General features: G+C 42.3%; 1 protein-coding gene across 2 annotated transcripts in view; it reads left to right on the top strand.

Annotated features, from left to right (window-relative positions):
• The first annotated feature begins 8,759 nt into the window (after positions 1–8,759).
• The window catches only part of KIF3A (kinesin family member 3A), a 31,935-nt gene continuing 12,933 nt past the window's right edge, over positions 8,760–27,761 (top strand). Inside the window, exons 1-11 of one of the 2 annotated variants that reach the window (XM_077326911.1) lie at positions 8,768–9,378; positions 11,482–11,764; positions 16,657–16,801; positions 17,205–17,289; positions 18,524–18,629; positions 19,181–19,320; positions 20,743–20,940; positions 21,500–21,674; positions 22,266–22,367; positions 25,017–25,088; positions 26,846–26,854. In XM_077326911.1, coding sequence (XP_077183026.1) covers positions 8,803–9,378; positions 11,482–11,764; positions 16,657–16,801; positions 17,205–17,289; positions 18,524–18,629; positions 19,181–19,320; positions 20,743–20,940; positions 21,500–21,674; positions 22,266–22,367; positions 25,017–25,088; positions 26,846–26,854 — 1,891 coding nt within the window. In that variant the 5' untranslated portion in view covers positions 8,768–8,802. Of the gene's footprint in view, positions 9,379–11,481; positions 11,765–16,656; positions 16,802–17,204; positions 17,290–18,523; positions 18,630–19,180; positions 19,321–20,742; positions 20,941–21,499; positions 21,675–22,265; positions 22,368–25,016; positions 25,089–26,845; positions 26,855–27,761 lie in introns of both variants that reach the window. The other variant, XM_077326910.1, reaches the window with a different exon arrangement.

Below are 27,761 nucleotides of genomic sequence, written 5' to 3'. Positions count from 1 at the left end.
CCGCCTTTGTGCTTGGGGGTTGCTTACGCCGCTGGATCTCGGGGGATGCCCGAGCCTGAGCAGGGCCCAGATGTCTGCGACGTGACACTTTGCATGAACTTGCTAAAATGCGTTGGGGGGGAGGGGGGCTCTGCTCCGTGGGGGTGGGGTTAAAACAATAACCATTTTATTGTTATGGTCCTAGACCAGCCATAAAACTCATTCTTCCGAATGAGTTTTGAGCTTCATGGATTATTACCAACCTAGTTTCCATCCAATCATATGCAAGATTGGCTTTTTGTAATTTTTTTCTTGGCTCTATGATCAAAGCGGTGGATGCAGCCGTGAAATTTAAATAAATAAATAAATAAATAAATAAATAAATAAATAAATAAATCAAACAGTGAATAACACTGGGCCGGAACGCAATGCTAGGCATGAATCGAATATGGAAGAGTAAAGCTTTCAACCTTAATACAACAACAGTCCTTTATTAGTGTGATAAAAGGGACAAATCTTAATACAAAGTGCTGGCTAGTCAACGCTGTTGTCTTCCCCATAACAACCTATAGATGCGAAAGCTGGACCCTGAAGAAGGAAGACAGGAGAATAATTGCTTTTGAATTATGCTGTTGGAGGCGAATGCCGCAAATACCATGGACAGCCAAAATTACCAACAAGGTAGTTTTAGAGAGGAGCAAACCAAATATGTCATTAGAAGGGAAGATACTACGGCTGAAGTTCGCTTATTTTAGACACATCATGCAATCAAACTCGCTAGAAAAATCATTAATGCTCGGCATGGTCAGCGGCAAAAGGAAACAATCAAAGCTGATACAGGGATGACGGTGAACCAACTAAAAGAAGCAGTCAGAGACAGGCGTATGGTGAAGACTTTCCTATAGAATTGCCAAGGGTTGAACACGACTGAACGGATGACATCATCATCAAGTAGTGCTGAATTCTCAATTCGTTCTCTGTTTGGGGGCTATCCCAGGCTCCTAGGGGATTGTCTGCCTATGTAGGGCATCATTAGTATTCTGAGTGCTGCCTGTCTCCTTCCAGGGAAACAAAACAACAGGTCCTTTGGGCTGTTCTTAGAAAGCAAACATCAGTGATCCAGGGCTGTTGCTGATGTTTGTAGCAAAGTGAAATGGACTCTGAATTTGTGGATTGTTTCCATCTAGACTTCCTCTCCATTGTGAAGCCTTACCAAGGGCCATTCCGCACCAGGATCTATGTGGCAAATTGGTTGCGGGACGAAAAAACGCCATTTTAAATAGTGGAATTCGTCGTTATGCATACCTGCCTTTGTAATGGAATCCAGTTGCGTTTCTATCGTTTCCCACAGGTTTCCGGTCTCGGCAAAAATCGCTAGCCAGGAAGCGATATTGCCGAGCTCGTCCCGCCCCTGGCTGTCAAGCAGCCAATGGGCGGCCGTTATCATGATCCCAAAAAGCCCCTTTCCCTTTAAGGAAGTTAAAAAAAAAACACATTGCAACGTATCTGCGTTGATTCGTTGCAACGAAGAGACCCATCTAGGTAGCAGGTGGTGTTTGAGCTGCCGTTTCATCATTGCCACGCTCCCCCCGAGTGAAAAAAAAAACTCCCCCCCCCAGCACGGGCGCAATTTTCAGCCGAAAATACAGTACAAAATAAAGGGAAAATAAACCAGCAAACGGGGCTGTGTGTTGTTTCGTGCTTGGTGACTTAAAACAGCTCTGCAGTCAGGGAAGCCTCGCTGGATAAACGAAGGCTCGCCAGTGCGTTGATCTCCGCTCGCTCAGAGAGAAAAAAATGGCGATCGCTTCGCCGGAAGATCAGAGGAGAGAGCTAGGAGAGACTTTGCAGAAACCGCAACAATGGTAACGCACAGAACTTTCCCGCTAGTGTTGCTGATTGGTTGCAAGAGTGTAGCGCTTTCCGGAGGGTGAATCCACTTTTTGGGATTTTCCTGAAAGCGCTACAACGAAGCGCTTTTTGCGGATCGGTTTCAGGTGTGTTGCAGATTGTCAACAACGTTGTGCATAACGGCAAAACTGTAGCGATTTCAATTTGTAACCATTGTGCTATTTTGGATGAGTGTGGAATGGCCCCAAGAATTCCCCACTACCCTGTAAAAAAAATCATTATGGGTCAGGGCACTCTTTTGATGGCAGCACTGACATTTTCTTTGGGGCCTGAAGTGAACCTTGATATACTTCCAGGAAACTATTTTATCTATCTAATCTATCTACCTATTACCTTTCTATTCTGGCACAGCTGGCTCATAGGGGATCACAACAGTCATCTAAAACAATAACAATCTAACCCTTCTCCATAGATTTCCCCTATTCCCCCACCGGCCCACCAGATAACCCCCCCCCACCTAACCCTCCCCCAAAAAACTGTATGCTTGGGAAGATGGTAATACCGCATACCAGAAGAGGGGCTAGATCTTCCTTGTTCTCTCCCCTCTGTCCTGCATCAGCCAAACTACTTATACCACTATGCCTTAGGAAAGCATTTGAGGACATTTTATAAGACAGATACTAGGTTATTGGTCCTTTTGCATGAATAATAGACCTTTTGTGACCCTCCTGTACACTGCTTTGATGGAATATAGATGGGGTACAAATGAAGTGAATAAAGGATACTGTCTTCACAATTACTTGAGAATGCAGCAGAACTTACAAAATGGCAATTTTGCATGTAATTGGATGGAAAGCATGTAACAGGAAAATCAAGTTCTGCAGTCTTTTCCAAAGTAACACCACCCCATTCTCATATACAGGGCTACAGGATCTCTATTATGGAATGGTAGAGCAATGTCTAATTCCTCTTTAAGTGGACAAACTCCTTAAGGCAGTGGTCCCCAACCTTTTTATCACTGGGAACCAGTCAACGCTTGACAATTTTACTGAGGCCCGGGGGGGGGGGGCGTCGCTACCGCTGCCTGAGCCCCTGCTCCGCTTGCTTTCCCGCCCCTGACTGCGCACTGCCACGCCAAGGGGGAGCCCCAGCCATGGCAGCCACCAGAGAACACCAAAGGTGAGCCGGCGGCAGAGTGGCAGGATAGCCCCCAAGGCAGCAGCCAGGGAGGAGGACGAGGAGGAGCCGCAGCCCGGTACCGACTGATCCATGGACTGGTACCAGTCCCTGGACCGGGGGTCGGGGACCACTGCCTTAAGGCACCCAGTCCCAAGTAACCTTGGGGTATAACTGAACAAACTGTATTAGGAGTAATTCCTTAAGTAGGAGACAGGGAGAGCTCTCTCCCATTACTAGCATGTCCTCCACCCCCAAAATTAATGATATGGCCTTGCTTGATGTATTGTAGTTATAGTCATTGTGTTAATCACAGTACAGCTGTTACATAATTGTTGCAGCTGTTGCAGTGACTATATTTAAATAATTATTAAAACAAGCAAAATCACAACTTTTTACTGAAAGTCCCTCACATTTTGAAATTAAAAAGGAACCCAGGAAGTAGTGACATTTGGGATTCCTCAAAGCCTGAAAAATATTTCAGGGGTTCTTCCATGCTCAAAAGTCTGGAAAATGCTGGTAGTGACATGCCCCTTCAGAGAAGTGGGTGTAGAAGTAAGATGCGGGAGCCAGCCAATCCATCAATCATTTACTGATTCCATTGTGGAGAAAGAGATTAGGCTTATAGAGTAACAGTCTAGTGATGTCTGTGCCCAACCAAACTTCAGGGAAAGGCCATATAACCCCTGGGAGCTCTTGCATAACCCCAGGGTCCCCCGGACCCATCATTGGGAATCCCTGCTCCAAACAGTGGGAGGCCTTTGTTATATTATTATTAGATTAGCAGAATGCTCAAGGCATGTAATGCAGCAGAATCTATTTGCTATGTGTGGGCTGCCACTTTGCAAACTAATAAGAGTTCCTTATTGTAAGAAACTCCATTCTAGATAGGATTCTAATCTAGACATGACAGATGTAGGATTCTAACTAGTTAGGATGGATAGAGTTTCAGGAGGCATGTCTTGCCCTCATGGTCCCAAGATTGAGAAGAGCGACAGTGTGAAGAGAAAGTATCACACCAGAAGGAAGGAAGTTTCCTTAAGAGTAGCAATCTACACATCAGAGCAGTAGAAAAGAAGAATGGTCAGGGTCCTGGCCTATCCATCTCTTTGACTCTATGTAGCCCCCCACTAAAGCCTGAGACTAAGAGACAGTGCCAAGTCCTTCACTTTCAGCACCCTAGACTTCCCTTGGAGTCATCCTGGTTTCTACTTGGCACGTGGCTCACAGCTCAAGTAACAATGAGATAGTCAGGGCTATTTTGCTTCATGCCAGGAAGATATACAGAAGACCCCAAAGGGCAGAAAGGATGCCCAGGCTTCCCACTGCCAAAGCCTGCTCTGAGCCACCTGGCAGCAGTGTGAAGCCCTCTTCACCCTCTCTTCAGCATAAGACACAGCAACTGAGTTTGCCAAGGCACCTGGAGGACAACCAGTTGGCCATGAAGAAAGGAGGCTGAAGAGAAGGGGCTAGAGCTTGTTGGGGACAATGAGTGTGATTCACTTTGCACTCCCACAAGATGCCTACCACCCTGTCAACCTCTGCCTCTCACGTTCCAACCTCTGCCTCTCAGGTTACACATAGGCCAGGACATCACAATGGTCACACTTGTTGTCTCTTTCCCCTCTTGGATTATCTCTCACTAAGTTATCAGCAGTGAGGGTAGCCCAGCCCTCTTTAATAACAGCATCATTGGGGCTGGATGTTCAAACATTGTTTCATTCACATGCTATCACCATTTGGTCATATCCTAAGGCATATACAGACCAAGATATTAACAAATGTGTGTATGTCTCTTTGTGACAGAAGGCCTACAAAGTTAAACAAAACAAGAAGTTAACTTGTTTGAACATAACACTGAAGAAAGGTAAAAGTTACAATCTTTTGCTTCCATTTAACCTTTGAACTGTGGTTCTATTTGTGCAGTTGGAATCCTTTGTTACAAATTGTTTTCAGCCAGCTCTAAGCAGCACTTCACCCCAGTTTAACTTAGTCAGCCATACTCTTTCAGCTCACCAGCATTCCATCAGCTCCCATAGATCACTCTTAGGGTGAGGTAGAACAATGGGCTTTTATTTCCATCCCTGGCTCAAAGCCTGCAACTTACCAATCCTCCAGTCCTTTTGGTGGCAGCAGTTTCTGTGTGAGAACCTCTTAACAACCACAAGCTCACAAGGCAATAGACTTGCCTTCTTCCCTGAAACATATGGTGGGTGCCAAATTGGGGAAGAGGGCTCAAATTATCTACAGGTTCCATGAGAGCCAGTGTGATGTACTGTTAGTCAAACTAGGATCTTGGAGATCCAGGTATGAATCTCCAGTCTGCTATGGAAGCTTGCAGGGTAGCCTTAAGCCTGTCACACAATCTCAGCCTAACTGAAGCGCTCACAGAGTTGTTGTGAGGACAATATGGAAGAGAGAACAATGTAAGCTTAGGTGCCCATTTTTCTGGGTTTTCAGATTAGAAACAGGATTTATACATCAGTTATAAATTTGTTCTGGCTAGTGACCTTTATATTTAGAATCCAACTTTTATTTAACAGTGATCAGAACAATTTTCTTTACAGCCTAATGACTGATCCTCATATTACAATTTGGCATAAGCCAAGAAATGAGAAATTAATAGCTTTTGGTTTTCCTGCTCCTTTTTAAAAAATCCATGGAGCTAAAGCAAGCCAATTTAGCAATCAATGATCATATAAAGGATATAGATTTTCGAGAACCATTCAGGAACTATTCAATTTAGCTCTAATGATCCCACACCAATATGCATGTTAGCTATCCATACTAACAATTCCTATATATTATTATTATTATTATTATTATTATTCGATTTATTTCCTGCCACTCCCTACAGGCTTGTGGCGGGTAACAATAGTCTTAAAATCCCCCATTAAACCCCCCGTTAAAAGACTATAAAAATACCCAACACGGCGGAAAATACCACTCTCCCCTACCCGAACAAGGGCATTGGGGGATGGAGGGTGATGATGACTACTTCAAACCACCCAGGGGGGCAATGTTCTTCCTTGCCAATCCCAGCCTCAACCATAGACCTGGCGGAAGAGCTGCCTCAGCACCGGCTGGATGTGGGCCCTCCAAGGTGTGGCAGTGAGGACCCTAGCAGCTGCATTTTGCACTACATGGTTTCCGAATCAAGGACAAGGGCAGGCCCGCGTAGAGCAAATTGCAGAAATCTAATCTGGAGGTGACTGTCGCATGGATCACTGTAGCCAGGTGGTCAGGGGACAGGTAGGGTGCTAGTAGCCAGGCCTGGCGAAGGTGGAAGAATGCCTGGACCGCTACTCTCTTGACCTGCGCCTCCATAGTCAGGGAGGCGTCGATGGTCACCCCCAAATGCCTGGCTTGGGGCGCGATGGTAAGTTGCGCTCCTGCCAAGATGGGTAAACGCGCTTCCTGTTCCTGCCATGCATTCCCGCTGGCTAGATCTACCATGTTACCATCTGCACTCTTGACATGATGATGCAAAAACAATCAATCTAATTTTAGATTTTGTCCTTTGAGCAAAAGACTCTCAAAATCTTACTGGGACAGCTGTCCAAATAACTACTGTGTAGATAGTTAATGCAATTCTCAGCAATGGAAATACAAGCTGAGTTAATGTCCTATACATACTCAGGTTATAACTCTTAAACTGTTAAAATACATTAGGATGAATTAAGTATGTTGAGTTGGTATGTAGGTAACTGGTTTTATAATAATGACTTTTCTGCTTCTGAATGATCTGTGAACTGACTGGCAACCTTAGTAAAATAGCGTCACACATGTGGAATGGCAAAGTGTGACATTATATTGCATCCCCCAGGCCCTCCTCACATTTTTGCTGTCCCGCATTTGTCTGCCTTCTTTTTGTACACTTACCCTCCTCACATGCTGCTGGAAGGGGCGAAAGAGAGCAACACACCTTATACACATCATGTTTTTACCTGTCAATCAATCCAGGCAACCAATCACCTTCCTCCATATTCTGATGCAGTTTAAAGATCCTACGATGCCCGCTAATTAAAAAAAAACATATTTCTATATTGCAATGCCTATGCATAGAATCATAGATGCATAGTGCTTTTGAATGCTACCCTTTATGGGATCACAAGTAGGCTTGTGCACAATGGGCCCAATTCGGCCACTTCGGCTTTGGCACCAATGGAAGTCAGTGGTGCCATAGACTATAATGAGAATGTCGGCGTTCCAGATTTTCCCGAGACCTGGGGGGGGGAGGTTGAGGTACAGCCTCCAAACTTTCAGGGCAGCTCTAGGATGCTCTTCCCTGACTCCCCTCCAAATTCCATGATGATTGGTCCAAGGGGTCCACGTCTAGGAGCTCCCAAATAGGGTGCCCCCATCCCTCGACTAAATACAATGGAGAGTTGTCTCCATAAAACTTTGTTGAAAAATTGTTCTTGTAAAGGTAAAGGTATCCCCTGTGCAAGCACTGAGTCATGTCTGACCCTTGCGGTGACGCCCTCTAGCGTTTTCATGGCAGACTCAAGACCGAGTGGTTTGCCAGTGCCTTCCCCAGTCATTACCGTTTACCCCCCAGCAAGCTGGGTACTCATTTTACTGACCTCGGAAGGATGGAAAGCTGAGTGAACCTTGAGCCGCTGCTGGGATTTAACTCCCAGCCTCATGGGTAGAGCTTTCAGACTGCATGTCTGCTGCCTTACCACTCTGCGCCACAAGAGGCTCAATTGTTCTTATATTAACATACAATTACTATTCATATTAACATATCTAATTAACTTATTTGCAATTTGATTGATATATCTTTCATTTTATTTCTTTTTCTAGCCACATGAGTAGTAAAGCCATTTCTTGGATGACTGCCCCCCCGGTGTTGTTTTGTGCTCAGGTATATATATTTCTACTATATGAGGGTAACATTTGATGCAACTGAGGTCTGTGGAAATTATTTCCGGGGGCAAAGGTGGCAGAAGGTGGGGGCATGACACCATCGCTTCCAGGGAGGGGGGTGTACGTGGCATAATGGCAGCACTTCCAGGGTGGTCTTAGGGATGGTCTTAGGGCATAAGCTTTTCCAAGTCACATCCCATGAAATGTTAGCAGAGCAAACAAATCAAACAAATGATGCCAGTCTGTCCAGCAGTTCAAAGTAAATGAATAAGTAAAACTAAAGTAGCGTGCCATTTCTTGGATGACTGCCCCCCCGGTGTTGTTTTGTGCTCAGGTATATATATTTCTACTATATGAGGGTAACATTTCATGCAACTGAGGAAGTGGGTAGCTCATGAAAGTTCTACCACAGGATGGGAAGTCTCCATACAATACACCCTACCCACAGCACCTCAGTTGGCCAGCTTTTAGTTAGTAGTAGTCAAAGAAGTGTTAATTTTAGTCCATTTTTCTGTGGTGCCTAAAATTCCTTAGCAGTGCAGAGTGTAAATACAAGAATATTCCAGCAAATGAGCAGGACTTTTAAAGTACTATGGTCTTTAAATCCAAAAGAAGAAAGCGTTCTCCAAAGTAATTCACAGAAATTAAATAGAAATTAAATAAATAATAATAATTGGAATACTTTTATAAAGAGGGCAGCATTGCGTGGAAAGGTCACAAATGTTTTTTCATGATAAATAATCATTTGTTAGTCACTCGGTGCAGAAAGAAATTTCTTTTTTTAACTTCCCCTCGCTGCTTTTGTTTTAGCCCTGTTCACAAGTTACACTGAAGACACAATCCATGCACAGTGTACAACAGGAAGCTGGTGCATGATGAAGGCAGGAAGAGAACGGCTGCAAGCAGCATTGGACTTCGTCAGAAATGTCAGATACTAGAGTTCCACGATCCATTGCCTGGAAAGCTGCGATTTCACCAGTTTTGGCTCTTTGGTTGCGCTTCCACCCACGCATTCTTCCAACAGCGTCCAAACTTACCCAGACTATAGAATATACCTTGAGTCCATCCACAGAGCCAAACTGCTCTAAAAGAGGTTTCTCCATTGCACCGCCTTTCCCCCCTCTTCTTTTGCTGTCATCAACATGGTTTCTCTATCAGCGTTCGGCTAATGCCGAGCTTATCCGATTGCATCTCGGCCTCCCTTCCAATTTCTGCAGCAGCCCGCGACTTCTGCCACGCTCGGCTTCTCCCTTCCCTTACTGGCTACGCTTCGTGGCCAATGGCGGCGCAGGGCCGGGAGAGCTCACTTGCCCATTGGTTGGGAGACCTCTGCATGACGCGAACGGGGGAGGGGGATGGACTGCCCGTTCTGTCACCCGGGCCGCGCAGGCGCACTGCTCTTGTTCATTGTTGCAATTGAGTCAAAGCCGACGGGTACCTTTTTCGTGGTGCCTCCTTCTCCCTCGGGCCGGAGCTGCCTCCAGCGCAGGCGGGATGCCGGTGAGAAGCAGACCCAGACCTCGCCCGCTTGTGCCCTCCCCAGCGTCGGGCCCCTTTCTTCTCCCCCTGGCGGGGTGTAGCTTCGTTGTCAGGGGCGGTGCTGTGCCGGAGACCGGGCTTGGCCTAGGGCTGGGTGGCGGGTGGCTAAGGGGAGGGCATTGGCCACTGGCTGGGGCTGAGAGCCGCGTTTCCCTGGGTACAAAGGAGGCGCCTCAGCAAAGGGGGAAGAGAGGGCGGCTGTTGCTTCTTATCAGGGTTGCCAGTCTCTAGGTGGGGCCTGGAGATCTCCCGGAATTACAGCTCATCTCCAGACCACGGAGATCAGTTCTCCTGGAGAAAATAGCTTCACTGGAAGGTGGACTGTATGGACTATATGGCATTATATCCTGCTGAGGTCTCTTCCTTCCCCAAACCCTGACCTCCCCAGGGACCCCTCCTCCCAAATTTCCTAACCTGGATCTGGCAGACCAACCTTCCTGAGCCTGCCCCTTTTAATGGAGGCTTAGTATGTAGAGAAGGAGAGTTGGTGCTTTTTATGGCGTATATTTACTGAATGAGATTTTATGGAGCTTTGGGCTGGCTATTTCAATATGCAGGTGACACCCAGCTCTGTATTTTATTATCCAGTCCTCCAGATGCATCCCTCTTGGTTCTGAAGGCTGAGATATGGTGGCTAAGGCAGGAAAAGTTGAATCCAGACAAGACAGGGGTAATGCCAGTTGGGAAAGGCTGATAGTCTAAGTCAGTGGTTCTCAACCTGGGGGTTGAACGGCCCTTTCACGGGTCGCGGCAGGGTGAGGAGCTTGGCTGGGGGGGGGGGGACTACAATTGTTGCAGAAAATGGCTGGCCAGCTACTTTCAGAGGCTAGCCACTGACAATCTATGTTGCTGATTTAGAAACAGCTCTGTGGGTTACAAGGCTATTCTGGAATTCAATTTGTTGGTTATGATCTTCATGACATGGGGCTCATGTATATGAAGAATCATATCCTTCCGTGTGCTCCTGCATCCTGACTACAGTCTTCAGGCATCATCCGTGGACATTGCCTAGAGCCTGGGCCTTTCCATTGTGGCTACTGCTCTGTCAGATGGGCTTGCTGAAGAGCTGAGGAAATCCCCCTCCTTGGAGATCTTCAGGAGGCACTGCAAAACTAGCCTGTTTGTGAGGGCTCTGAGGGAGTGTGAATGGCAGGCATCTTTTAAGGGCAGAAGGAGGAACAGATTTGGGGTCTGTCATTTTATTCTGGTTTTATTTGGATTTTTAAAAATATTATAAGCTGCCTTGAAATCTGTGGCAATCATGACATATAAATGTTTTAATTAAAAAATAACAGTAATGGATTTAGATGTGGTATTTTCAGATTTGTATATTGTACCAATATGCATGGTCTGATCCTATTCATAGTTTTCCCCAAAGGTCTCAATTTCAATAGAAATTCAGAGTTTACAAAACATTTTGTGGATTTGACACATGTCATCTTAAGAGAGAGATGTCACTTTAACATGCTGTTTTCCTCTTTAAAAGACGGAATTGGGTATTGTCCTTTAGCTTTAAGGAGGGTGGGTTGAAGTAGAACTGGAGGTTTCTTGAAGGATATCTGGAAAAAGATTGTGTTCCAGGGTGGATATTCCATTTATATGTATATCATCAAACATTAATTATAAAGCAGGTTGTTTCTTGAGAAAGCCTCATGTTTTTAAATGCTTCACTGCATTGACTGGCTTGCTGTCAGATGTGTGTTTCATAGAAACAAGTCAGAAATTCAGAGCAGTTTACTGTAATAAAAAAGTGATGAAGAAGACTGAAAAAGCACTTTTGGGGGGAGGGGGAATAGTTATTCTAATGTCTAATAGCCATACACACAGCAGACATTTGCTACAGCTGAATCTCATGCATTGCTCCTGATTCTGTTTGTTTTGATATTTCTAGCAGTCTTCTGTGGCAATTTAAACTCAGTATAAAACTACCTCACCCTGATAATAGTTGTGTTCTAAAGTGGATTAATGATCTTCAGCTAACCTAAGAAAGATTGCTTTCTAGAAGATTAAAATGCTTCTTTCATCCCCTTTTTCATGGACTATAACTTGCTTTTTAAAACACAGATTAACAAATCAGAGAAGCCGGACAAACCTGATAACTCTGACAATGTCAAAGTCGTCGTTCGCTGCCGGCCTTTCAATGAGCGAGAGAAGGCAATGTGCTACAGGATGGCTGTTAATGTGGATGAGATGAGAGGCACCATTACTGTCCACAAAACAGATTCTTCCAATGAACCCCCCAAGACATTTACATTTGATACTGTTTTTGGACCAGAGAGCAAGCAGCTTGATGTTTATAACTTAACTGCAAGGCCAATTATAGACTCTGTTCTGGAAGGATACAATGGTAAGTGCTTCTTGGTTGTATGAAGCAGCTGTAGTTCTAGAAGGGGTAGGAGGGTTGTTCGAAGGAAAAAGTCTTCAGCACAATCCTTCCAATGCAATCCTAAGAAGGTCTTCTCTGAATCCTATTCATGTGAATTCAGTGGTATATTCTGGGAAGTTATTTGAGGATTGCACTGTCGAGCTTGTTCATTTTTACAAATGCAAAGTGTTATTTCTATAATGGAATATCAACAATTTACTTATGTTCAGTATCTCTCATTTTCATAAGTGAGAACAGGGTTTGATTCCCCACTCCTCCTCCACATGCAGACAGCTGGGTGACCTTGGACCAGTCATGGTTTCTCTCAGAGCTCTCTCAGCCCCACCTACCTCAAAGAGTGTCTGTTGTGGGGAGAGGAAAGAAAAGTAGGCTGCTTCTGTGGCAAGGTCTTCCTGAAATACAGATAACAGGGTAGAGCAGCCTTCATCAAGAGGGATTGCAGTTGGACCTAACCCTCATCAGAGGAAGTGGTTGCACCTGGAGCTCCTCTAGCCTGACAGTGAGCTCCCAGGCATGCAGATCTCCTGACATCTCTGCTGATCTGGTGATTGCTCCAGGCTAATGGGCATCTTGGGTTGTTTCCACAGTTGTCTGTATTCTCCGGAGCTCCCTCGCATTGGTCTCTGGGGAGGCAATTCGGTTTTGGGCCTTGCCGTCCACACTAGGTCACCACCAAAGGCAAATTCTGTGGATAGTCTTCGCCTCATCATTCCTTTGTTATGGGGATTCTTTGGTCTGTAGTCATGTTTCCGCTTATCAGCATGGAGAATCTACCAACAAAGAAAAACAGCACACATGTTCTGATGGGCGTTGTGAGACCATGCTGGATTAAAAAATAAAATTTTCACAAGAATAAAACGGAGGGTGTGGTGGGAAATGTCAGGACAAAATATCATAAGTTCGCTTGTGCGTCTTAACGCAATGTTATATCTATCTATCTATCTATCTATCTATCTATCTATCTATCTATCTATCTATCTATCTATCTATCTATCTATCTATCTATCTATCTATCTTCAAAAACATGTACATTTTGCAGAACACTCCTTGATGGAGATTGCAGTGGTACCAATTGGTCTATGACTTTTAGAAATTTAACTATATTTCACAGCGATCATTCATCCTAGCGCAATTTAAATTTAAAAATGTCAGAAAGGAGGGACTAGAGGAGGTGGGTGGACACTGAAAGCAAGGTGGAGGGTGGGAAAAGAAGTGGAAAGCCACTTCAGATGCAGACCAAACACATTGGATTGCTGCAAATTTTCAGTGCGTGAACTGGTGGTGCAGTCGGAGTGGCCATGACACCTTGTAAGAACGTGTTCCCTGCATTTTATTTGCTAGGTGAGTGTCCCTATGTGGCAATGTTGAATAGAATGTTCTCTTTATATACAAAATTCAGATCCTGCTTTTCTGTAAAGATGGCTAACACGTTTAAAAACACAGATAATTACAGCACAAGAGCTAAAACACAACCTCAAACCATAAAGCAACAATCAAAACATAGGACAGGAAGGAAGGATCCCTGAGGGAATGCTGGATGAAACAAAGACATCTTTACTTGCTGGCAGGAGATGGCAACAAAATGGGACAGCTGAGTCTCTCTGGGGAGAGTTTCTTCATAGGGATTCCAGCCTCCAGGTAGGACTTGGGGATCCCCTGGAATTAAACTCATCTCCAGACTTCAGAAATCAGTTACCCTGGAGAAGATATTTTGGAGAATGGACTGAATGGCATTGTACTCCAGTTGCTATCACTGTCCTTCCAGGCTCCATGCCTATATCTCCAGGAGTTTCCCAACTTGGATCTGGAAAGCCTAACCCCCATACTCCACTGCTAGCACGAGGGGAACCTGGCAATCCTAGTTCTAAAGCTGCAGTCCCTTTGTAAGTCTGCGGCATGAAATGGCAAAATCACAGAAGATAGGACATTTAGAGGTTTGCAAATAGAGGATAAGGTAATAGTGCAACTAACCAGGATATTGAAAGTTTCCAATCAAATATTCTGTTGAAGATATTAAGAATTCCAAATTGTGTACCATATACAGCTTTATGTTTGGAACTTAACCAAAAATGATTGGTAATTAGATCATGGCTGATAACAATCAAATTCTGGCCTCACTTACTATTTAGTCCGAATACAATTAGCCTTACATATTTTATGTAGAAAACAAATACAAATGGTTAAGAACTGTTGAACATAAAATCAAAACTTTTGTAATACCCTTAGATTTGTCCTTGGAATCTACCAAATCCGCTTATGAAAAAATTAAACATAGAATTTTAGATATTGAATTTCAAGAAGTAATCTGTATAGCTGGTAAAACATGGTCTCCACTTAGTATAGAGATCCTACCCAATCCAGACCTTATAGCCTCTTATTTTCATCAGCTAATTAATCCACTGTAGATAAGATCTTTTACTTTGGCAAGGTTAAATAGTTCTACCTTCAGCATTGCTAAATGGAAGACATCGTAATATTCTTATTTAAATGGAATCTGCTCCTGTGGGCAAAACTGTATGGAATCTGTTTTACATGTTTTATTGCATTGCCCATTTTATGAGAATATTTGGGTAAAATTTTATCTTCATTTTTAACCAGTAAAGCTAAATCCTCTGACCAGGTTAAAGTATTGTTTTTAATGAATAGTCAGAATCCTGCCTTGTTTTACAATTTGCCATAAGGTTGCAAAAGCTCTAAATGCAATCTAATATTTGTCCAGCCTTGATTTCTGTAAGCTGCATGTAATAGTTGTACTCACTGTATTTTCTCTCTGTTTTTGTTGTTGTTGCTAACCATTTGCTTTTCTGCTTGTGCCACCGTTTCCTGGGGGAAGGGTGTGTAATGTGTTTCTTGCCATACAGAGTTCCCTGAAATATGTGATACGTACATGCAATGTGTATGATGATAGAGATTATGGCCACAGTAAGAATATTCCACTCTCCATACTGAAAGCCCCCAAGACACATGAACTGCCTGTATTGTGAACATAATGATCAGATGTGGAATCTGTCTTAGAAGGTCTGTATGCTGCTTTGACAGTTTCTAGACTGCCTTATAGCTTCAGTTTGGACCCCCAACTTTATCAGAGCTTCTGCACACTTTCATAGCATAACTCCTGTTGTCCTGGTTTTTCTCTGCAGTTTCCCCCTGCTGCTCCCATGTTTCCTGGAGATACACACTGCAATTGTGTTTTGCCGTTTGGAAAGGTCTTCTCTGATTCAAAAGGAGCTGCCCCCCTCTGCACCATTTTGGAAGAATTTAGAAAAAAAACCCAAATATTTGCATATTAGGCTAAATCTAAATAAATGGTTGAGGCCGGGGCCGATAATATAGATCTGTGCCCCCCCCCCCCGGGGACTCGGGATTCGGACCCGAAGTAAACATCATCAGGACCTCCTCTCCACTCGCTAGCAGTGGGAGGGGGGAAGTTGAGTTGCCGTTCTCTGCCATGCCGGCAGAGAACGGCATATTTGTAATATTGGTAATACTATTATTGTTTTAATGGGGTTTTAATGGGGATTCTGGGACGCTGTGATCCGCCATGAGCCGCAAGTGAGTGGCGGGAAATAAATCTAATAATAATAATAATAATAATAATAATAATAATAATAATAATAAATTATTGATAAATTGCTGTAGCAACACATTGGGCAGTCAGGCTGATCCTTTTAATTCAATTGTATATATTATTTTCATTTTTAAATGGCTTATTTTTAAAGCCAGTTCAAGCCACCTGGGCAAGCAGCCAATCAGGTGTTCCCATGGAAATGTATCCACCAAACAAAAAGGTGGCAGTGAGCATGTTTGGATAGGGTCACATTGATACATTATAACTAAATAGGTTGGTGGAACAAATAGATTGTACTGTAACCCAAGGAAGATACTGGTTTCTTAACTCACTACATTTGCTAACTGACATTCTTAATAATCCATCAGAAAGGCCAAATGTCTTCTGTGTTTTAATTTATCTCTTTAGTGGAATATTGAACAAGTAGATTGTAATGTCCCTTTGACTAGTATGATGCAATGTAGTTTGGAATGGCATACATATGCTTTTCTCTGGTCTGTGAACTGAGACAGCCAAATGCTCTACGTCAAAGAAGATGATGCTCCAAGATCCTTCCATGCTTGAGAGGACAGGCAGGGAGCAGAAGGGCAAGGTCTCAGCTAACTGCTGTCAGCAACAGATTATCTAGTTGCCCATTGTTCTGTTATTGAACCCAAGATGTTTCCCATGCAATTCAATCTCAAGTGAACACAAACAAATCCAAATAGCTGGTTTTCTTCCTATTTATCTTTATTGCCTGTTAACCATTTTCATTATGTTGGATGTTAATTTTGCCCATAAGTATGAACTGATTACTTCCATTCCATGACATCGAATCTCAGGAGGTGTGTGCGCACACGAGAGCTTATACCTTGAATAAAACTTTGCTGGTCTTAGAAGTGGCACCGCTTCTGGTTACGCCCTGGTCACCTGGAAGCTGCACTTTCTTCCACGTTTCGCTAACACGGCTTTTTTGGCGGCATGCACCAAAGCTGCGGCCAGTTGCCGCCGACACCGTGCATTATTTGTGATTTTAGTAGCCACCATTCCACCCCGAATGCGCGCTATTCACCCCGTGCATAATGGGCCATGGCCCAACATTTTACCTGGGCTGCAGCAGCAATGAGGAAGCAAAAGATAAAGGCTGGGATCTGGAATGCCCCTTTGTCTTTCCTTTCAAGCATGTATGAAGGCAAGCTTCTGTTTATACTCCTTTGCCCTAATGATTCTGGCAGTCCCAAAGAAGGGATTTAAAATCCTACTGTATCTCTTATGATTAATCCATATTGCTGTTCTTGTCCTGCAGGTACCATTTTTGCTTATGGACAGACAGGAACAGGAAAAACATTTACTATGGAAGGTGTCCGTGCTGTACCAGAACTCAGGGGAATCATTCCAAATTCCTTTGCTCATATATTCGGGCACATTGCAAAGGCAGAAGGAGATACAAGGTAAGTCACCCCTTATCTTTTCCCACCACCTTTCTTATTCTGTTTTGAGTTGTATTTAACGAGAACAAAGGGCGGCCCTGGAAATACCACCAGCATGGCATGGAAGTAAAAGTCCTTTGTCGTCGTCTCCTTCTCCTCCTCCTCCTCCTCCTCCTCCTCCTCCTCCTTCTCTTTCTCCTCCTCTTTCTCTCTCTCTCTCTGTTCTCCTAATTTGGTATTCAGGGGTATGTCATAAGCCCCAAATACCTTGGCACTTGCTCTTAGGAATGATGCTCCAACTGCCTTATGGTTGATGGTATTAGCAGTATATAATTCAGGCAATCCAGTCTATGTGTTCATTTGTTTATTTGTAAGATTGAACTAATTGTGATTATGTTCCTGTTGATTGGTATTATGAATTCAGGTTTTTGGTTCGAGTTTCTTACCTGGAAATTTACAATGAAGAAGTACGTGACCTGCTGGGGAAGGATCAGACACAGAGGCTGGAAGTAAGAATGAAGGATTCCTCAGTCACTACTTGCAAAGTGAAATGTATTTAGAATTGATGCCCCCATTCCAGTTCCTGAACTGGAATGTGTGTAACTTAAAGCCATGTTTTAACTGAATTGGTGTAGTGGTTAGGAGTGGCAGCTTCTAATCTGGCAAACCAGGTTTGATTCCCTGCTCCTCCACATGCAGCAAGCTGGGTGACTTTGGACTTGTTTTCTTCTAAAATTCTGCAACTCTTTTTACCTTTCTAATTAAGGTTGTAAAAGTATGGCTTAGCCAGTAGACGTTACAAATCCATTTCCAGTATAGCTAGCTTTGTATCTAACAGATATTCCTTGTCCTTTGTTTTCCTTTGTAGTCATTCAGTTATTCAGCCATTCTTATCACTTGAAATCAACTGGTGTTAAAATCCTGCTGACTGGAGATCTGCAGCCTTTGCATTTTTTGCTTAGAGCGTCTAATAAAACCCCAAGAGTAATCTGATTAGCTGGCAGACCTCTTCAGCTTAAGTCATTCTGTATATACTGTACTGCTGCTCAGCATTCAGTAGTTCTCTGCTGGAATATCTGCTGGAAGGCTTGGTCTGAAGAGAATCAGGATACTTGCCTAATTTCGTAGCGCTTTGTGAAATGATGAATGGATGATAGCCTCTGGGGCATAGTTCAATGTTACTGTCAGTGGAACTTTGCTTTAGGATGGTTAGGGCTGATCCTGCGTTGAGCAGGGGGTTGGACTAGATGGCCTGTATGGCCCCTTCCAACTCTATGATTCTATGATCTCCTCCTTTCACCTTCAAAGTGGTAGTGGATGTGGTATCTAACAGCTCTCACAGGTTTGTCTGGGTCCCTCTGCCACATATTCATTTCTTTAGAAATAAACACTCTTCCTTTTATGGGCTTCTGTTTTTGTTGTACTGTTCCTGCTTTACTGATGTTCTGTTGCAGAGCACCTTGTTTGGAGGGAGGTACTCATTGCTCATCATGAGACCAGTGTCTGGCAATGAGCTAAAGATACCTAGAGCACTGCAATGTGCACTGCAATGGAGGAGTGCCTCAGCAGTAGAAGAACAGCTTTGCAGAAAGAGAAGAAAGGGTTAGGATCCAAGCATTTAAAGAAATGAGAAGAAATACTTTTGTAACTTGATAGGAATCAGGGAGTGGTATTTCTGAAATGCAGTTTCTCTGCATTTCTTTTTAAAAACTGCTTGACTCCCCATCCCTCCCGGTCTTATAGGTTAAAGAACGGCCTGATGTGGGTGTCTATATCAAAGATCTCTCAGCGTATGTTGTAAATAATGCCGACGATATGGATAGAATTATGACCCTTGGACACAAAAATCGTAAGTTTTATGGGTTTGTCTGCAGTTCCTGTGACCCTTTCTGGATTGTCATAGTGTTGTAGCTGAAGGAAGTAGCCAAGTTAATACTCTTGAATGTTACTTCTCATAGAGAGTTTTGCAGTTAAATGTTTTGAATTCTTGTAAAACAGTCCTTTGACATAAACAAAATAGTTTTAATTTGATTTGATCATTTTGTAAGTGAATTTTTCCAATTTTACTGTTCCAAACAATTTTACTGCCCTTCCTTAAGCAATATTTTCTCTCCCCCCTAGTTATTTCCTGCAGTCTCATAGAGAGCATATTAAAATAATATAGGCTAGATAGGACTGTAGCTTTTAGTAATAAGGAAACAGCAATTATTACATATAACTTTGATTTTTAAAAGTCAGATCTTAAGGTAACAATAAACGTGCTTAAAAATATTGTATTTAATTCTAAGATGTGCTAAGTTTAACATTTGCTCCAGTGAGATTTAGAGCTGCATTTCTTCATTGGGCCAACACATGTTACTGTTAAAGGTTAAATTTATCTTGGCTTTTTTGTGTATACAGGATCTGTTGGAGCCACAAATATGAATGAACACAGTTCTCGTTCCCATGCTATCTTTACAATCACAATTGAGTGCAGCGAGAAGGGCATTGATGGGAATATACATGTGCGCATGGGAAAGCTGCATTTAGTAGATCTTGCGGTAAGTTCTGGTATGCATTTCTAATGCGACTGTCCTGGCCAGGGTCTTTGTATGGGAGATGAGATGCCTTAACTTGCCTTGTGGGGGAGAATAAAGATGGGGTGCACACAAACCTAGGCACAGCCACACAAGCCCATCTGCAAGTCTTAAGCATTTATCACCTAAGACAGTCTTTCTCAACCTTCTTACTGTTGAGAACCCCCTGGAATATTTTTCAGGCTTCAAGAAATCCCAGAAGCTGCACAATTGTGCAGAATATCATTGGGTGTGTACACGCTCACCCAGGGCCCCTTTCCACCCCCTCCAGGCCCATCATTGGCCATTTGTGGAGGGGGAGGTCAACATGACCATATATGATCATAACATCCAATCAATGTTTAACAAATTTAAAATACATAAAAATTAATTCATACCGACGCATTCAAGAAACCCTTCCAGGACCATCAAGAAACTCCAGGGTTTCATGAAACCATGGTTGAACAAGCCTGATCTAAGTTAACCACTCAGTTGCTGAACAGAACACATTTTAAAATCATTAATGCGGAACATGGTTATGCATGAGTAGTCTCCTAAGCTTTGCAAGACAGTAACTAAACTATTTGTTTCTCATGACAGACTACTGAGGAAGAAAGTACAATGTTCTATGATTGGTCCCCTAGAACAGCTGAAACTTCCAGTTGTTTTTGGCAACCATTGGTCGTGAGATTTTAAAACTTGGGAAAATTTGAATGTGACTCTTAACATGAGTCTCCAGAATACACTGGTGTTATCTGTCTTCTCTTCAACCGTGAAGGCTGGAAGCTTTATATATTATTGTATTCTATTTTTCTTGTTCTACTGTTTTATCTTTATTATATGCCAATAAAAGTACTCTGTATTTTAAAGCTTTGTCCTGTCTGGGTTGAGAGCCAGCTGGTTTGAGAGCCGGTGTGGTATAACGATTAAGAACAGAAGCCTTTAATATGGAGAACTGGGTTTGCTTCCCCACTCCTCCACATGCAGCCAGCTGGCTGACCTTGGGCCGATCACAGTTTTCTCAGAATCTGAGAGAAGCTCCCTTGGTTCATTGCAATTTTATTGAAGTGCAGTGCAGTTGGCTTGAGGTGGTTACATGCCTTAGGTTGTTTGTCTTCAGTCTACTTGTAAAAGATGCTGTAGCCAAGGGATGGCCAAACTGTTTCTCTCCAGATATCCATGCCAGGGCCCCATGGTAATTGTAGTCCATGGACATCTGGAGAGCCTCACTTTTATATACTTCTAGATTAACCAGAGACTCTCTCCTTCCTTTCTTTTATTCAGTCAGGCAACCACTTTATTTCCCTTTCCAGATGCTTCGCAGCACATGTTCCATATCCTGCCCTATGCTTTTGTTTGTTGAAAGTGTTTTCCGTCCCTTGTAAAGGTACTTTTTATCTCTTGTAGGGATCAGAAAGGCAAGCAAAAACTGGAGCCACCGGGCAGCGGCTAAAGGAAGCGACAAAAATTAACCTTTCTCTTTCCACCCTTGGAAATGTGATTTCTGCACTCGTGGATGGAAAGAGTACTCATGTGCCTTACCGTAACTCGAAACTGACCCGACTATTACAAGATTCCCTTGGGGGTAACTCCAAAACCATGATGGTAATAATGGGATACAATAGCAATGGGGGTTGGGGGAGAGCTGGTATTATTTATTTATTTGTGATTTTTATACTGTCTTTCTGGTGGACTGGCTCAGGGCAGTGTACAGTATCGTATATGTATATGCAGTAATTAAACAAGATTTAAAATGAAATTAAAACAGTTAATGGCATTCAAATTTAATGTCAGTATCAGCAGCCCAATTTCTAGAACCTCTTCTAGTTTTGCCTGTGTCAGGGTGTCTGGGTGTCTTGCAATAGACGGTAGATGGTGGATAGGTGGGTCCCAATAGATGGTAGTGTGCCTAATTAATTAGCGTCTTTTAAGCACAGCTCATGACTGATTTGTGTTGGTATATTGTTCCAATTACATGGCACTTGTTTTAATGTGCTAAATATTACTATTTATAGGTACCTCCTTTTCTGGTGGTTAATGGGCAAGCTACATCTAGTCTTACGGGCAAATTTGTTTGCACTGACAATCTCTCAGCATTGTCTTGTCCTCCTCCTGCCCTTGTTTCTGTACACTGACATGTGTAATCTTTTCATGCATCCCCCAGTGTGCAAACATTGGCCCTGCAGACTACAATTATGATGAGACTATCAGCACTCTGCGATACGCCAACCGTGCCAAGAACATCAAGAACAAGGCTAGAATTAATGAAGATCCTAAAGATGCCTTGCTTCGCCAGTTTCAAAAAGAAATTGAGGAGCTTAAGAAAAAGTTGGAAGAAGGTAAACTCCGAGCCCTTGTTTGATTTTCTTGCTTCTCTTCTGTCCTTTCTTTTGAAAGCATTTCTTTTGGTGGAAATTAGCAACGAAGGCTGGCAGTTGTTTTAAATGCTCTGATATGTGTTCAAAGCCCTCCATACAAAGACATTCTGGTGGCTTCAATATTTAATTTTTTAAACCTCCAAAGTGTTTAGATTGTGTCACCTCTTGTTCCTCACTCTTAGTTTGCTTGCCAGTGACAATTGAGAGGAAGGAAAGGTACACTAAATTGCAGTTGAGTTGAATAGCATCTGGATCAGGGTTATGTATCTCTAGCCTCATGAACTTTCTGGATTTCTCTCTCAGCAGAGTCTGACTCATTTTTTTTTCAATCATATTTTCTGAGTCCTTGGAATTGTTCAGGGATATTTAAACTAGGTCACAAAGTCTGTGGATCTCATTCATTCATTCATTCATTCATTCAGATTTTTATACCGCCCATTCTTTACAGCTCTGAGCGGTTTACATGGAAATATTCAGTGAAATGCAAATGAATATTTGTTGGAAGGCTCATGTTTCTTAAATGAATCTATATTAAACCCAATCATACCACAGGGGAAGAAATCTCTGGTTCTGAGTCAAGTGGTTCTGAAGATGATGATGAAGATGATGATGGAGAAATTGGAGAAGATGGGGAAAAGAGAAAGAAACGAAGGGGTAAGATGGTTGAAAAACAGCTTTGTCCCCTCCTTTCAATTTTTAAGAATAATATTGTCTTCATAACTGTAGTGCTTGCTGTGATTATCCTAGTCAAATTAGAGAAAAGACTTTCTTGGAGATATTTGGTTTAGGTTGATTTTTTACACTTAAAATAAGAAAACCGTTCAGATTGGCTTCCACTTGGGTATCTTGCTAATGGTGATATTTTTTCTTTAATAGAGTGAATTCCAAATGACAGCAAGGCTGCTCATAGCTCATAGTTCGTGACCTCAGCATCATATTGACCATTTATGCACTGGGAACTTCACTGCCCCAGCTCATGCAGGAGCACAAATTGGGGGTGGATGATGTGCACCAGGACAAATGCTCCCCATGTGGGTGCAACCTGCCACGACTAAAACTCCAGCCTGCAGCCCGGCATGAAACCTCCAGTGCATAAATGGTCATTGAGATGCTGATTTTTTTCTCCCAAATGATGCAGTGTGAGTCATAAATCCAACAATATCTCATTAATTGGACTAAATATTAGAAACTGACATCAGTCAAGGCCTATATTGTCTGGCTCTGTATTTCAGTTCACCTGGAGCAGATGGTGATGCGTTTGAGCACATGTCCCAGTGTTAGGGATGGTTCTTGAAAGCAAATTCCACTGAAGTCAGTGGAACTTAATTCAATGAATGAGTTTAGCTATTGGGTGTTAGTGCCTAGATCTTATTTTTGTAGCTGACCCAATTCCCACAACTGACCTTCATACATGGTTTGTAAGTGAAGATTTGTTGTGCTCCTTTCTTTTGGAAAAAGTAGTGTGTCTTCTTATTAAAATAATTTCTCTAAAGGAAACAGTCAGCTAGGTTATTCATTGACTTTCACATGTTTTGTTAGATGGGGAAAATTACTTTAGTTCAGTGCAAACAAATGTAAACCTTAAACTCATGTAAAGAGTGCTCCCTGATCTGGCCTGATATCTGGATATGTCTTTTAAAATATCCTTTGAAAAGAACTGATATGAAGGCATAATTCTCCTTATATGGATTTTAAAATAATGATATGGAGTTGGAATGAAGGAACTATTTTCTTTTGATGGGCCTCTGTGGTGATGTCAGGAATGGGCTTTGGGGCTCCTTGTTCTCATCTGCATCTCTAATAGGAAAGAGGAGGGAATCTCAAACATGGAGTCTGCAGTTACTCGCACAAGGAATCTAGCCTCATGTTGTATATTGGGCCCACTAATGAACGCTTCTGTAGTTCTTTAGAATATCAGAGCTGAACTATATATATTATGTGTGCATGTGATGAGGAGGTCAAGTGTGAGGACCTGTAGAGAGTGTTTCTGTAGAGAGGAATAATGTCTAAGTAAGTCCTGTGCCATGTCTGTTTAAATTAGGGCTATTAGAGCAGGGGCTGTGCACTTCTGCTAGTCTTTTTAATGGGCTATATGTCTACTGTTTAGGTTGTGACTGTGGTAGTCTATAGGTCTCAGGTCTTATCTTTGCTAAGTGAATTCTTTTGGTACAGTGGTAGATATAAAAATCCTGAGAGATGACATGATCTGAATTCGGAGAAGCAGCTTTTTCCAGTTGTGCTCCTGATTCAGAGCAAAGTACCAGTCATTGTGAGACATGAAGAGCCTGTGTTGTACTTGCTGGAATAAAGGCAAAAGTATAGCTTGCTTTAGTTAAGAATTTATTTTGGTCCCTTTTGTTGTTGACTGCCAACAAAAACTACCAGTTATTGTCTGAGATGCCAGCTCAGAAGGTTTTTTGGTCAGATTTTTTATGAGACAGTTTATTCCATTCCCCATGCTATAATAAAAAGCATGTCAAGCCATCTGAAGGCAATCTCCTTCAGCAAGTTATATACTCATCATTATGTGTGATGTAGCTAGGGGTATAAGGAGTCTAGTTTAAAGAAAATGACTCTGAGGGCTCTTATAACCATACTGGCAACAACAGCATGTATTTGAGATCAGAAGATGTACTGAATAGCTTGGATTGCTTTTTAAAAATAGGGGCAGACAGTTCATGTTTATCAAAATGAATGTCCACTTCCATGTGGTTAACTGTATTGGTCATAGCCAGTTTCTCAGGCTTGCTTAATGATGGAGTCTTTAAAACTGAATGTGGGTCAGTTGACCTGATCCAGGCTGTTCATGATGTTTCTGGTTCTGCCACTGCAGAAACTTTTCCTCCTAGTTTCTTCTCAGTTGGATTGTTTCAACTGAACAACAAATTGACCATTTTGGTAGTTTCCCTAGTCATGGTTAAAACAGTTTTTGGTGTCAGGTGCTCAGTTGGTTTCAGGTGCTCAGTTGACTGTATTGACTGTTTGAGGGAAGAAAATACAACAGCTGCCTTTTCCCCCACTGAGGCCCAGACAATTGTCAGTTGTCTGCTGCAATTTCGTGCTAAGTACCTCTCAATTTGGATCACTTATTAACCAGTCAGAGTGCATGCTGTACTATTGACCCAATATGGTGATTATATAGAAGAACATTTTAATGAAGGTATGAGAATGAGATTTATTACAGCCAGTCTGCTGGCTTTTTTTTCTTCCTGTTTTTTTTCAAACTGATGCTTGGTTTTATGTTTCCTCATCTTCTTTCTTCTCTCCTGGGTTTTCCATGGGGCCCACTTCTCTGTTTTCCAGGCAGTAGCAGCAGCAGTAGTTCAGAGTCCACATGCTCTGTCATAGAGAAGCCTCTGGATAAATCCTTCACTAGTGAGTGGGAGTGTTTAAGTCATCCAGTGAAGCTTTGGCCTTTCCATAACCCATGCACTTGTTGTTTTGATGCTGCATTTTGCCCCTTGTCCCTACATTAATTTTGTTCAGAGTGACACATGGATTCCCCTCCCCTCCTTTTACTGAGTAAAGCATGCTTTCTCCTTTGCTGTTTCAAACTTGGAGAACAAAAACATGTGTTTTAGGGACTCACTGTTAGTTGATTTCAGGACAACAGAAGGCATGTTAGTGTGCTGGCTGTGTAGAAAACCAAGGAAAAGAACATAATTGGTTCCCGTTTTTGTGTATTATTGGTGAGCTAACCTATTAGCATTAGGCTTATTATATATCCTAGATTATAATAAGAAGTTAGCAACCTTTTGGCAATTGTAGATCTCGGAAAGGAGTTAAATGGAGTCTGCCTAATTGAAATAATGAGAGAATTCTGGCTGGAATTCTTATGGATAAGCAAAAAGTGACTTCTGGGTTCTTTGTCAGGGCCCAGAGTCTAAGCAAGGGTTCTGGAGATGTGCAGTGACATTTCTAGCTTTCATTCTAGGCATTTCTGTGTCATAGAAGTGCATGGGGGAGAGCCTTTGTGCCTGTGTGTTTCATTGGGCACATGGGAACTGCTGGATTGCAGCATTTTATTAAAGCACGTGAATGTCACTGGTTTGTAATTCTTAGAGGCTTGATTAGGCACGCCCATGAAGCATTTGAAACAAATGTTCTTTTTGTCAGTACATTAAGGTGGTTCATTGGAATAGCATGTTGAGCAATGGAATGCTCCAAACTGGAGAACACTTGACTGTCCTTTAAATTAGATCAAGCTTGAAATGACTGCCACACAGATTGGGCCTTCAAATTGCAATAAAAATGTGTTTCCCCATGTGACAATTTTTTGTGCATGTTGCATGTTTCCATTGCATCCCCTGCCCCCTTTGACAGCCCCTGTTAAAATTTGGCACTTCTCTCAAAGCATCTAATTTCTTTCTTTTTAAAAAATGAATCTATAAGCACATTGACATTAATGGTTTCTGATTATCCTCTCCTGTAAACCAAGAAGCTCTGACCTGGATACCCCAGGCTTGCCTGATCTTGTCAGGTCTCAGAAGCTGAGCAGGGTTGGCCTTTGCTAGTATTTGGATAGGAGACCTCAGAGGAATACCAGGGTTGTGATGTGGAGGTGGGCGATGGCAAACCACCTCTGAATGTCTTTTGCCCTGAAAAACCATAAATCAGCTGTGACGATGACAAAAAAGAAAGTAAATAAATACAAATGTATGTGATTAGTAGTCTGAGATGCCAGCAATTGACCTGACAATTTAAATCAAACTCCAAGCAAGCATAATCAAATTTGTGACAAATTGACCATTATGAACTGTCTAGTTTTATTCTAGGACAGTGAATGTTCCTTAAGACATGAGTAGAACTGGCATAACATTGTACAGGAAAGCAATGTTAGCCTGCAGCAATCTGAAGATCAGTTGAACGGTATTTTTAATGTGAGATATTTTCCCTGTTTCAAGATAGAAATGAAACAGCAATGTGGGCATTTAATCTTGCATTTTGATGTTTTGATTTGCTACTTTTCTTTTCTCTTGTCTGTGCTCATGAAGATTTAGATTAAAATTTTTACTTTGTTTCATTAAAAAAAACAAATCGGCAATAATATTTTTTCTTTCTTCCTTCCCTACCCCCTTCCTCTTTGTGCGTGTGCTGCCTCTCTGCGATTTGTTTGCCTCTTAAAATGCAAGATCAAGCAGGTTGGTGTGTTTGATTTGCACTCCATCTAATGCCGTATAAAGAATTTTGCCTAAGGGTTTGCTCAGGATGCCAAGCTTCTTCTCTATCAAGCTACCTCAGGACTGATACGTAGTACTGAATAACTTGACAGCCTTAAGATGATGAATCTAATAACATCTGGAACTCAATTAAGGCAGAGGACACACTTGAAAGAAAGTTTGACATTAAGCAGACATAGCCGTGGGACACAGAGCAAGGATATTCTAAGGGGTTTCCCTGTAAAAAGGCAATACATGACCCCCTCCCCCCCCCACACACACAGAGGCTATCATTGTCGCTGGCCTAAAAGCATCAGATGTAACGAGAGAGAAAGAGCAAAATGGGGGCAAACAAAAATATCTATTTTCCCCTTTTATCCTATCTCTAATCAGCTCTTCTTTTGGCTTTGCAAATTACTAAGTAGATATTGCTCTTTATTTTTCTTTCAGCATTTAATGTATTCTTTCACACAGTAGTACATTTTTATAGTGTTGTACAACTTCTGGTTTTTGTTTTACAGTGCTGTGTGTGTATGTTTTTGCCAGCTGGTTCAGTGTCAGATAATCTTGTATGTGTCAGTAATTGTGTGGTATCAAATTGCCCTTACTAATGTATAATTTCTTTGTGTTAGAATTCTTTTTTGTATCAACACATGTTGTTTCCATATTCTTTCAGTCTCACTTATGCCAGTAAACAACTTAGAATTTTCCTGTAGGGCTGATAAATAAAAAAATTCTTATGTGGGTTCCTTACTAAGGGCATTGATCAAATGTATTATTGCTAGGAAACCACCAGAAATGCATTTGACAGAACTGAGATGTATCCCAAGATTGTATGATAAACTTTTAAATTTGATGTCTGCTGAGTTCCATTAGTAACTGTAATCTC

This window comes from Paroedura picta, chromosome 3, assembly GCF_049243985.1.
Source record: "Paroedura picta isolate Pp20150507F chromosome 3, Ppicta_v3.0, whole genome shotgun sequence".
Taxonomy (NCBI): Eukaryota; Metazoa; Chordata; class Lepidosauria; order Squamata; family Gekkonidae; genus Paroedura; species Paroedura picta.
Note: the sequence above shows the minus strand (reverse complement) of the source record. Positions and strands in the feature narration are given on the sequence as shown.